Raw genomic sequence first — 13,361 nt, 5'->3', positions numbered from 1 at the left:
TTCATGATTTAGTCTAGGAAGGTTCTATATCTCTAGGATCTCATCCATTTCTTCTAGGTTGATAACTTTGGTGGCATATAGTCTTTCATAGTATTCCAGTATGATCCTTTGTATGTCTGTGGTGTCCGTGGTAACTTCTCCTACATTTCTGATTTTGTTTATATGGATCTTTTCTCTTTTTTCCTTAGTGAGTCTAACTAGGGGTTTGTGAATTTAATTAATCTTTTCAAATAACCAGTACTTTGTTATAATCATTTTTGTATAGTCTTTTTTGTTTTCTATCTCATTGAATTCTGTTCTAATTTTTATTATTTTCTTTCTTCTGACTTTGGTGAATTTGGGTTACCTTATTTTTTTTCCTAGCTCTTTAAGATGGAATGTTAGGTTGTTTACTTGGAATTTCTCTTGTTTCTTGAGATAGGCTTGTAATGATATAAACTGTCCTCTAATGACCTCCTTTGCTGCATCTGGGAAGTTTGATATGTCATGTTGTCAATTTCATTTGTCTCTATATATCTTTTGATTTCACCTTTTCTTTTTTGACCCAGTGATTTTTTAGCAGTATCTTGTTTAATCTCCACATATTTGTGGGTTTCCTTACTTCCTTTTTGCAGTTTATTTCTCATGTAAAGGCACTGTGGTCACAGAATATGCTTGGTATAATTTTAATCTTCTTGAATTTGTTGAGACTGGTATTGTGACCCAACATATGGTCTATTCTTGAGACTATTCCACAGTCTCAAGAGGAGAAAAACATATAATCTGATGTCCTGGGATGAAAAGCTCTATATATACTAATTATGTCCATTAGATATAATGTGTCATTGAAGGTTGATACTTCTTTATTGATTTTCTGTTTGGATGATCATTTAGAGCTGTCAATGGAGTATTAAGACCTCCAACTATAACTCTATTTTGATCTGTTTCTCATTCTAGTTCTACGAGTAATTGCTTTATATATTTTGGTACTCCCTGACTGGGTATATATGAAGGAGTGTCATGTCTTCTTGATGTGGTATCCTCTCTATCATCATAAAATATCAGTCTTTTCTCTTGTTACCTTTGTTAAGAAACCATTTTAAAAGAAACTAAAATAAAACAGAATGAAAAACATATGAGTAAACCTCTCAATAAGCCTGAACAAATTAAATAAAACTTCAATGCAAACATTAAAATTTTTAACGAATTTTAATAACCATAAAATGATATTTGTTTTTATTCTTATATAAATTTAATCAGTAATTTAATAATGTAAGTAATGAATTCTTTCCAATGTAGTTTAATAATATATTGGGGTGACTGCAAGTAATTCACAGGATTCTAAACTTTTGTCAAAAATTTCAAAAAGATCCCTGTAAGTTTTAAATTATATATCACAGGGAAATTTTAAGAGGACATTAAAAATCCAGTGGCATCAATCACAAGTAAGAGAATCACCAAACACTTGCAAAAGGCAGGAAATAATTGGTCTCTCAAATAGGTATCTGCCTGATGGTAGTAAAAGCTACTTTCAGAGGAAGCAGAAATGTGACAGTAAAAATAGTATTAAATACACAGTAGAAGTGTATTTTATACTATTTAGAGTTTGGTAATTGAACAGCATTTAACATAAAATAAGAACATGAATAATAATGTTCTTTCTGCCACTTTTTCAAATTTCCAGTTACATTTTTAATTTATTGAATACTTCTTAAAACAATAAAAAATAACATTCTGGAAACTTGATCCTCATGATCATTTAGTTGCCTTCAGACTAGACAAGCAAGATGTAAATTAATCAGAGCAGTGGTTCTGTCTATAACAGGCACTAAGGTCTATCTTAATGCTACACATTCTACTTTTTTAGTGATATAGTAGAATTGATAATTTTTTCATGTATTAGTTATCTTTAACCAAAACAAAGATATTTTACCCCTTTATTTTTCACAATGAAACTAGCAACAAACCTCTTGTTCATAAATGTCTTAATAAACTTTTTTGTACTTTTTGGGGAACTTGAGTTTGTTTAGTCTTTCGCTAATAATATAACTGTTATCTAGCATAATGAGTATGTAGAATTACATGCTGATCAGACATTCTCATTCTTACACAATTTTTTCTGAAACTTTATTATGAGCATGAAAGAATTATCAGGTCAAGATTCAAAGTTTTGTTCAAAATGTTGAATAAAAAGGTGCAATTTTTCCATGCTCAGGGCATTTTTTTCCATGAACAACTTGGTCAAGAACCAAACTGTTCAAGATGGGAGACGTTTGAGAACCAGGCTGAATGATAGACAACTGGACCAAACACAAATATTACCTTAGTTCTACCACTTCCCATTTCCTTGACTAACTTTTTATGTACTCTCTTGATCTCCCTAAAGAGATACTATCTTTAGCAAAATATATTTTCATAAAGGTCTTTCCTTTTTGGTCTAATACTTCTGTTTTCTCCAATATCTTCTGATTATCTCCTTAAACAAATGAAAGACCTGTATCATTAGTTCCTTTACTCATATTTTTATTACTAATTGATGTTTTCCTCCTAATTATTTTTATCCATTTACCTTTCCAATTGTGCTTGTGACTCTCACTCATCCTCTCATTTTATCATTTCACTGCACTTTTTTCTCATTTTATTTTATCTGTTTCAAATTTTCTCCCCTTAATGCCACAATATCAATAACAACACATTTTAGTCAATTAAATATATTCAGTGCTAATTTCATATACACATCTCAACTAAAACTATTAGCAGATCATTCTAATATGCCAGTATATCATTATGTCATAAATTTAAACATGTATTATCTCATTGGAATGGCTTATATAGAATACAGTAGCAGTCTGACATTATCTGTGTTACTTGTTTTAATCATTTGAGCAAATATATAAAAGAATAGATTTGCTCCTTATACAATAAAATTATAGAAAATAAATCCCAATAAGCTGTTCTTCAAAACTGTATGTGACAATGCTAGTGATTCAAAACTTGCAATTCTGAGCATATTATTTAGTCTTCCTAAACATGCTTGACTATACAGGAGAACTCAGTATGTGTATGGCTGTTATATGATACAAAATTTATATTTTACTTCCCTTGTTTCTTGTTTTTCTACATCTTAGTTTTTGGGCAGAAAAAAAAGAGGGAGGTAAATTAAGACTTTAAGAACACAAGAAGACAACTAAGATTTAAAATACATAATATTTAACCTGAATTGAATAGTAGGCCATGTTAGAAGAAGTAAAAATTGTTTTGGTAGACCTGAAGGAGAACACTAAAAAACACAACAGCTTATCCTGTTATGCATAAAAAGAACTACGTTGCACTATGCCAATGGTGGAAGTCAAGCATTATAATATTAGCATTATAACAAATGTACAAGTTAAATATAGCTGAATTATAATTGTTTAATCTTCTAAAAAGAAGCAACCAAGCAAATAATATTAAATATATTATTCTATATAACGGAAGCATATCTTTATTTTTCATTATTTTTACTTTCTAAATTCTAGTACAAAGTAATTCAAAAAATTTTAAAAAACACATAAATATAGAGTATGGGAAAATATGAAATTGAAAGAGAGAAGAGTTAAATGATTAAATATTCTTCTGATGCCTAAAAAACAATTATTTGGGCCAAATGTGCTTCACTGTATTATAAGGAACATTTTCAAAGAGCGCTACTATGAGAAGTGCTATACACTCCATAGATCAGCGATGCAACTAGTACTCAAGAGGCTGAGGAAGGGAGCCCAAATTGTTTGCTCAACCACTTTTTATAGAAATTCTCCAGTAAAAACACGACTCTGGGGAAAGGACTGTATTCTTGATGTGACTAGAACAGATCTCATTAAATATGGTGTGGTTTAAAGACTTGCAATGAAAAGACCCTCATTGACTGCCAGTCGGCTTTCAGATTATGCAGTTAATGCTGTCTAACACCTCTGGCCTTGAATTCAGAAGCAGTATCTAAGAAAGAGTTCTCAAAAGAAAATTATAACTTCCTGCACCATGGGAAGATGCTGCATGTGGAAGAGGTCTCAGTGCCCAGAGGTATTGTTAGGTTACTTAACACATTTAGTAAATTGAAAAAAGACTACATGCCAGCCCTGGCTGGCGTAGCTCTGTGGATTGAGCACAGGCCTGCGAACCAGAGGATCACAGTTCAATTCCCAGTCAGGGCACATGCCTGGTTTGCAGGCCAGTTCCCTGCAGGCCACCTCCCAGCAGGGGATGCACGAAAGGCAACCATACATTCATGTTTCTCTCCCTCTCTCCTTCCCCTCTAAAGATAAATAAATAAATAAAGTCTTAAAAAAAAAAAAAGACTACATGCCTGGAGCTGATACAACATAGTAAAATACTACTCTGATCATGACAATAAACAGTAAACATCTACCATCAGATACTATATTCAGCTAATGCCAAATTCATCTATCAGCTAATTATCTTACATTCTTCCTTCCATCAATACCATTAGTTGAAGTGATCTGTTAGACTGTCTTCAAAGGTAGCTCTACATTTTAGCAACACTGTTTAAAATGCCAAAACAAATAGTGATGGAAAGTCCAATGGGAATATCATTATGACAACTTCTACTTTCATATCCCTAGATATAATGCAAGTCATTGCTTTGTTTTTATTTAAAATTTTGATTCAAATTTTTGTATGTTCATTTGAATAGAGAAACAGTGGTACCACAGTTGTTGCTTTTTTAATATTTTATATTCAATAAGATTCCACATACAAAAGAATAAATTTGGGCCTCTGCCTCACACCGTATACAAAAAGTAACCCATAATGAATCAAAGACCTAAATGTAAAGGCCAAAACTATAAAATTCTCTGAAGGAAACAAAGGTAAAAATCTGCATAACCTTGGATTAAACAATGTTTTTATGGACATGTCACCAAAAGCATGTGCTGCCAAAAAAAATTTGATAAATCGAACTTTGTCAAAATTAAGACTTTTGTCAAAGGACGCTATCAAGAACGTGAGAAGATAATCCACAAAATGAGATAAAGAATTTTCAAATTATAGATCATAGAAGGGGCTTGTGTCCAAAATGTATGAAGAATGCTTATAACTCAACAATGAAAAAGCAACCCAATTTTAAAGTATGCAAAGGAAATGAAAAGTAATTTCTCCAAAGAACATATACAAGAAGCCAATAAAGCATCTAAAAAGGTAATCAACATCATTAGTCATCAGAAAAAAGCAAATAAAAACTATAATAATATACCACTCATACCCACTGGGATGCCTTTAATTTTTTTATAGAAAATAAGAAAACACGTGTTGATGAGATTGTGGAGAAACTGAAACATTCACACGTTGCTGCTGAGAGTGTAAAATGATGCAATCGCTGTGGAACACAGTTTGGCAGTTCCTCAAAAATTGAACATATGAGAAATACCATGTGACCCAGCAATTCCTAGGCATATAATTGAGAGAATTTAAAACATATGTGCACAAGTGTTGAATGCAGCATTATTCATACTAGCTAAAAAGGGGAAACAACCTAAATATCCATCAGCTGATGAACAAATTAGCAATATGTGGTAAATCTATGCAATGGAACATAATTTAGTCATAAGAAAAGATTAACCTTGAAAACATTATACTACCTGAAAGAAGCTAGACACAAAATGTCACATATTGCATAATTCTATTTATGTGAAATGTCCAGAATAGGCAAATCCATAGGGATCAAAAGTAGATTAGCAAGTGCCAGAAAATGGCAAAGGGGGGGTTGAAACTAAGCCTAAAGGGTATGAAATATGTTATTGGGGGCATTGATATGTTCTGCAAGTAGTGATGGTGGCTGTACACTACAGTGAGTAAACTAAGAACCACTAAGTGTGTACTTTGAAATGGTGAATTTTATGTTATGTGAAGTATATCACTATAAAATATTTTACATATGACTAACCATGCCATGCTATAAAGCTTTTTATAGAGAAAAAACATTTATAGTACTAATTAAAAATTTCCCTTCTGTTCTACTTTTACCGAATTGGAATACTCTAAGAAATACTATATTATGTCAGAAAAAAATTATTTATGATTAAGCAGTGCCTAAACTGTTATGCATCTTAGACAATCCTTTTAAACACTCGAAACTTTCACATTCACATTAAGTCTCAAGACCTTGGTTACCTGTGTGTTTGAGGAGGAAAAACCTCCCTCTCCAAATAAGATGGATATATATGGCCTTAGAGAAATAGTTGTGTATAATTATTCATAGTGTAACACAATATCATAAACCACACACTGCCTCAATCTTTTTATTTCATGAGATTTTAAATAAATCAGAAAATACCAAAGGGCACTGAACTAGTGGAAATAATAATTACCTACAACATGAAGATATAAATGTAGTAAACTGGGACTTGAGGAAATGAACATTCTCAAAATTCTCAATTACAGAGGGAACATTTTCTTAGAATCAATGGGCATTTCATAGCTTTAAGAATGTTGACAATTTATTTTAACAACCAGATCACAATGTATCTCTGAATGAAGGACATGTTACTAGGAAAGGCATTTCAATTCATTTCAGGAAAATGCAATTTGTAAACACCAAAGGCACACAAAAATCAATCACTGTCAATTTAGTAATTTTATTTAAGAAAAGTAAAGTCCAACCCTGGCTTGGTGGAGCTCAGTGGATTGAGTGCAGGCCACAAATCAAAGGGTCATGAGTTTGATTCCCAGTCAGGGCACATGCCTGGGTTGCAGGCTAGGTCTCCAGTAGAGGATGCATGAGAGGCAACCATACATGGATAGTTCTCCTCCTGTCTTTCTCCTTCCCTCTGCCCCACCCCCCGCCTAAAAATAAATAAATAAATAAAAAGGCAAAGTCCATTTGTAAATGGAGAAAATCACATTTTTCTTTTTTTTAAAGATTTTATTTATCTATCTTTAGAGGGGAAGGGAAGGAGAGAGGAAGAGAAATATCAATGTATGGTTGCCTCTCGTGCGTCCCCTGCAACCCAGGGCCTGCAACCCAGGCATGTGCCCTGACTGGGAATCAAGCCCATGATCCTTTGGTTCGCAGGCCCGCGCTCAATCCACTGAGCTACACCTGCCAGGGCAACATTTTTTCTTTATATATTTCTTTATATATTTAAAAAGTTATGGCTTATACCAACAACTCACTAAGATTGTTCATAATATCCTCAATATCCTTTTAGGATAGCCAAGCCTATATAACTGTATCATCATGAGCTAACTGGATTTCTGTTTCTAGATGTAAATCAGTGTGTCTTAAAAGACAAAATTTCTCTCATCCTCTGATCAAACCTGATGTAGGAACAAAAATTGAAGTTCCCATAACTATGAGTTTCAAAACAATACATGTAACATGAAGTTCCAGAAGTTACTGGAGCACTCCTAGACACCTGTCTTGAAGGCACAAGGTTCTTATACATCCTAGGTTGCAGGGAAAACAAATGTGGAGTATTAGCCCATTTCCACAATCATGGAATTCTTATTTTTCTATCACTTATTAAACTTCTAAAACTCTAAATTCCACTCCTTTCCCTTTACATCTAAAGATAAAGCTAAAGGAAACTTTGAGCTTAGAATGGGGTTTTAAAGTATTTTGCCCTGGCTGGTGTAGCTGAGTGGATTGAGTGTGGGCTGGGAACCAAAGTGTCACTGGTTCGATTCCTGGTCAGGGCACATGCCTAGGTTGCAGGCCAGGTTCCCAGTGGGGGCCATGAGAGAGGCAACCACACACTGATGTTTCTCTAACTCTCTTTCTCCTCCCCTTCCCCTCTCTCTAAAAGTAAAATAAATAAAATCTTAAAAAATAAAGTATTTAAGGCCCTGGCTGGCGTAGCTCAGTGGATTGAGCGTGGGCCTGCGAACCAGACAATCGCGGTTCGATTCCCAGTCAGGGCACATGCCTGGGTTGCAGGCCGGTTCCTTGCAGGCTAACTACCAGCATGGGAGGCACAAAAGGCAACCATACATTGATGTTTCTCTCCCTCTCTCCTTCCCCTCTAAAAAATAAATAAATAAACAAAAAAAGAACATTTAAAAAAAATAAAGTATTTAAAAGAATTTACTGAAGTCAAGCTTGATCTTAAAGCACACAAAAAGGAAACTGGGAAAGGAGGGCACTTTTCACAAATTAGATCACCAATAAACAGCTATTAGTTGCTGGCATAAAGACCTCTGACCTAAGCTAAAATAAAGGTCAGTTCATGACAACTTAACCATGCCATTTTTGTTTCAATGTTGAATAATTTTATGAAAAACTAACTGATGTATTAAAACATTTCTTTTCAAAATTCATATTTATTTTTCTTTTCTAAAACTTTCAAAATATTTCATCTCAAATACTTTTATTCAAATAAAAGTTACGAAAACTGTCCTCAGAAACTCTAGAACTTATAAATTGTTAAGTCTCCTACAGTCTCCTACAGTGTCAGATCATAATAGATCAAGTCCTATGAACTACGACTAATCTGTAAAACTGTAAATCAATTAATTAAGAGAATAAGAGTAGGAAATGGGCCTTGAAAGAGACTTCCTCTATCGTGTGTTGCTTTTGCTTATTTTCACTCGCTACTTAATGCCACATGAGATGGTCTGCGTTAGTTCACAGCTCCCTCCCTATTCCCACAGAACTTCTGTAAATAGGAAGTGACAATGGCAACACATCAAAGGCTGGAATATAAATAGAAAATCTCTTTTATGTAAAATATAATTTTATTCTTTTTTGTTAAAACACCTGCTAATTTCCTTACTTGTGTATAACAGATTGTTACTTAAATGAAATACATAAGGGAACATATTTTACATAGTGAAAAGGAATTATAGCAAATAAATCCAAAATGTGAATGGAAATTCAACTAACCTGTGGTTAGGAAACACTTTCTTTTTCTAAATAAGACCAGGTCACATTGTCTTAAATAGAAAAACTTTTAAAAGTAAGATATAATATTAAGATATCATCATGTAGAAACTTAGACAGTTAGGGGGAAATCATGTAATTAGTTACACTCACTATTTTTGTGTTCACCAGCATTCAATAAGATATCACTGTAAAGCTCTATTATCAATAAGTCATGGCTAAAATAAAAAGTTTGATAATTAAGTTTTACAGGTAATGAAGTGAAAAAATACTTCAGATTTTTACTATAAAGAGTAAAATATTCTTATAAAGAGGATAAGAATATTTTTTATCTTGCTTGGCTATGGCTACTATTACTAAAGATAACTAATATTCTATGTACCTTTGTAATAAGCCAAACCCAACTTTCAGACTCCAACTTTATAATTTAATGTTCTAAAAATGTTAACATACATAAAATCATACATGTACTAATGTGTGTATAATAATCTGTATTACAAAATGTTTCATTGAAAAAGAGGTTTCTATATGTTATTCTTTTAATAAATATCAAAGTTCATAAAATGTAATATTTATCTGTAGTACAGGAAGTCTATAATACAAATTTATTTCTTTCCTCCCTACATCAATATTAGATAGGGTTTTATTATATACATACATGCATAGATTCATATACATACTAAAAGTTAACATATATATTTACTTTTTAATTTGTAAGGATAAATTTCTATATGATATTCATTAATACATCAGGAAGAGCTAGATAATGACTACTTCCAGTAACACATAAATTTCATCATCCTACTTACTGTTGAAGAGCCCAGTGCAGATTTTGGAGACCTAATCATTCCAGCAATTGAATGACGAATAGACTCAAATTTGGATAGCCTCTCCTTCCTTTCCTGAAGAGAGTAAGAAAGAAGCCTTCAGCAATAGTAAATATCTAGTATACATACACAGTGATTCAGGTGTTTAGGTACTGATCCATAGCTCATGCCCATCCATCCTGTCTTCCAACCAAATAAAATGCAAACTTCTTGATATTGAAGATGACAAAAAAACCCAAATGCATATAAACTCTGTAGCATGTTACTTTCCTGTTCCCTCAATATATGTCTTAATTGGAGAAAAATAAGAGGCCGAAACTAATGAGATGAGCAGAAACAAGAAACACAAAAGAAATTCCCAGCAAACCAAATAAATAATAACATGCAGGAGAAAAAAGACACAAGATACAAAGAACCAGATTTCAGATAGCACTGTAGTTGTACAAGATTTTCAAGGAAAAAAATAATTGGGGAAAATTATATAGAACATATTTTTAGACAGTGACATAGATAGGAAGTTTCCCAAAGATTTACATGATGAGGAGGAGGAGGAGGAGAACAACACCTACAGCAATGATGACAACAGAAGACAGAGTAAAATAAGGAGACAGTGGCAGAACTACCACTAAGGAAAAGTTACCCCAGACTGCTGTTTGCTATAGAATGTATATTTCTGAGTATCATACAGTGCAGTCAAAGGAACCTTTTGACTAAGATTTTGAATCTATAGATTCATTTTTATAAATGCAAGTGAATGAGGTAAGTAAAAGGGTAGAACAAAAAAGAAAGAAGGAGAACAAAAATGAATACTAGGAGGTAAGGAAAAGAATGATGGAAAGCATGTGTGAGGGTTTGAGGTGAAAGCATTGGCAAATTTTCCGATAATGACTACATTTCACTGTCAATCAGCAGCAGACAAAAGAACAAGATATCCTATTGCCAAGTACTGTATTTCCATACTTTCCATCAGTAGTGATGCTCAATTTTACTTGTTAGTGGGAAATAACTAAAGCAGGCCACAAAGCACATCTATTATTTCCTATGTATCCAACATCTAGTGTATATCTTCTGTATATAATAAATGTTCACATTTTGAGCCATATGCTACCTAATAGACTCAAACTCAAACCTGAAATTCCACTTCCGTCTCTCCATTTACCTACTTTTACTTATTTACTTTTCTAACAGTTACAGTACTAATAGTTTTTATTATTCCATGAACAAATGCATATTAATAATTAAAATGATCTTATGATACTCTAACATATAATCTCAACATCTTTTTCATCATCATCACATATAACTTGCTAATGATCCTATGTAAATAACTATACTTCAATTCGAACATTTAGAGAACAAAAAAAAATTACAAACTTTCCTCAGAGGGTACTTACAAGTAAATTACGACAAGGGATTAAAAAGTAACATGTTAAAATCATGCAAATATTTAATAATATGACTTTAAAGAAATACATCTTCACTGTAGTACCAATGATCTTCACCGGAGGAATGTGAGCATGCATCCTGTAGCCTTAATCCTAGCAGCAGCTTCAGCTTTGCCTTTTAGTAAAAACTACTATAATAAGTAGCTGAGCTACCAGAAATGCTGTAGCAAACACAGTCTTGAAATACTAAAGGACTGGAGTGACCTTTCTTTCAAGCATGTTCATCTTCAACTTACTTGGCTGTTTTGGGGTTTTTTTTTAAATCTATCTCTGGCACTTGAGAAACCTTCTAAAATAAAAAAATGTATGGGAAAATAATGTTTTTACCAGCCAGGCTGTGGAGAATGAAAGAGCAGAAAGCAAAAGGCATATACAGTAGTTTCTTTGTAATTAGAATTATGAAGAAATATGTGATGTTGGAAAGTACTAAAGTAGCTGTACTTTTCTACTCCCAGCCCAACTTACACTTTTTCTCATTCCTTTGGGGAATTTCTCCCCCTGACCCTGTGCAGTTGTGGAGGGGCAGTGGTGTTAGCAGCAGAGACACTACTGCTGATCTTGTTGCTACCTACTACTGGTGGGGGGAGGACATGAAAGTGCTGACCTCACCTGCTTGGCAATGAAAGCTTCACAATAAAGCAGTAGGCTTCTCCTCTGAGCAATGCTCTTAAATGATAGACGAGTATGGTCCCAATGTATGAATACCATGATAACAGAGCAGAAAACTACATGGGAGGTTATGTACAAAAGTAGAAAATTCAGGGGACAGTTTTAAGAATTCAAAAGCATTTTATTTGCGTATCACTTAATAGTTCACTGAGATGATAAAAACAACTTTCCTCAAAACTACACCTTGGCATTAAAGCCTACAAAAGAGAACCATTTCCCCCAAGACACTTTGGTAATATAAAATAAAAAAAAGTTCTTTAAAATATCTTTATTTACTTTTCTAGAGGGAGGGAAAGGAGGGAGATGGAGTGGGAGAGAAACATCAATATTCGGTTGCCTCTCATGTGCCCCCACCAGAGACCTGGCCTGCAACCCAGGCATGTAGCCTGACTGGGAATTGAACCGGGACCCTTTGGTTTACAGTGCAGCACTCAATCCACTGAGCCACATCAGCCAGAGCAAAACATTTTCTTAAGAATGTAATATTAAATAAGTCTACTTAGAGTGAAGTCGTGTGAGTTCTTTGTATATTTTGGAGATTAAACCATTGTCTGAGGTATCATTGGCAACTATGTTTTCCCATACAGTTGGTTGTATTTTTATTTTAATGCTATTTTCTTTAGCCACGCAGAAGCTTTTTATTTTGATGAGATTCCATTTGTTTATTCTTTCCTTTATATTCCTTGCTCTAGGGGACATATCAGTAAAAATGTTGCTGCGTGAAATATCTGATATTTTCCGGCCAATGTTCTCCTCTAGGACTTTAATAGTGTCACGGCTTATATTTAAGTCTTTTATCCACCTTGAATTTATTTTGGTGTATGGTGTAAGTTGGTGCTCGAGTTTCATTTTTTTTGCAGGTAGCTGTCCAGTTCTCCCAACACCATTTGTTGAAGAGGCTATCTTTACCTCAGTCGAATATTAATTGACTATAGAGAGTTGGGTTTATTTCTGGGTTCTCTGTTCTGTTCCATTGGTCTATGTGCCTGTTTTTATGCCAGTACCAGGCTGTTTTGATTACAATGGCCTTGTAATACAGTTTGATATCAGGTATTGTGATCCCTCCTACTTTGTTCTTCTTTCTCAACATTGCAGCTGCTATTCAGGGTCGTTTATGATTCCGTATAAATTTTTGAAGTGTTTGGTCTATGTCTGTGAAATATGCCACTGGTACTTTAATAGGACCTGCCTTTTGACCCAGCAATTCCACTGCTAGGATTGTATCCTAAGAACCCTAAAACACCAATCCCAAAGAACATATGCACCCCAATGTTCATAGCAGCAAAATTTACAATAGCCAAGAGTTGGAAGCAACCTAGGTGCCCGTCAGTAAATGAATGGATCAAAAAACTATGGTACATATACACAATGGAATTCTATGCCGCAGAAAGAAAGAAGGAGCTCCTACCTTTTGCAACAACATGGATGGAACTGGAAAGCATTATGCTGAGTGAAATAAGCCAGGTGTTGAAGGACAAATACCATATGATCTCACCTTTAACAGGAAGCTAAACAACAAAACAAACAAGCAAGCAAAATATAACCAAAGACACTGAAATAGAGAACAGG

General features: G+C 33.8%; 1 protein-coding gene across 4 annotated transcripts in view; it reads right to left on the bottom strand.

Annotated features, from left to right (window-relative positions):
• The window catches only part of FER (FER tyrosine kinase), a 397,214-nt gene that overhangs the window by 209,693 nt on the left and 174,160 nt on the right, over positions 1–13,361 (bottom strand). For all 4 annotated transcript variants that reach the window (XM_037032386.1, XM_037032384.1, XM_037032383.1 and 1 more), the window contains one exon: positions 9,661–9,753. In XM_037032386.1, coding sequence (XP_036888281.1) covers positions 9,661–9,753 — 93 coding nt within the window. The remainder of the gene's footprint in view (positions 1–9,660; positions 9,754–13,361) is intronic.

This window comes from Sturnira hondurensis, unplaced genomic scaffold, assembly GCF_014824575.4.
Source record: "Sturnira hondurensis isolate 20B ecotype Veracruz unplaced genomic scaffold, ASM1482457v3 Scaffold0021354, whole genome shotgun sequence".
Lineage (NCBI taxonomy): Eukaryota > Metazoa > Chordata > Mammalia > Chiroptera > Phyllostomidae > Sturnira > Sturnira hondurensis.
Note: the sequence above shows the minus strand (reverse complement) of the source record. Positions and strands in the feature narration are given on the sequence as shown.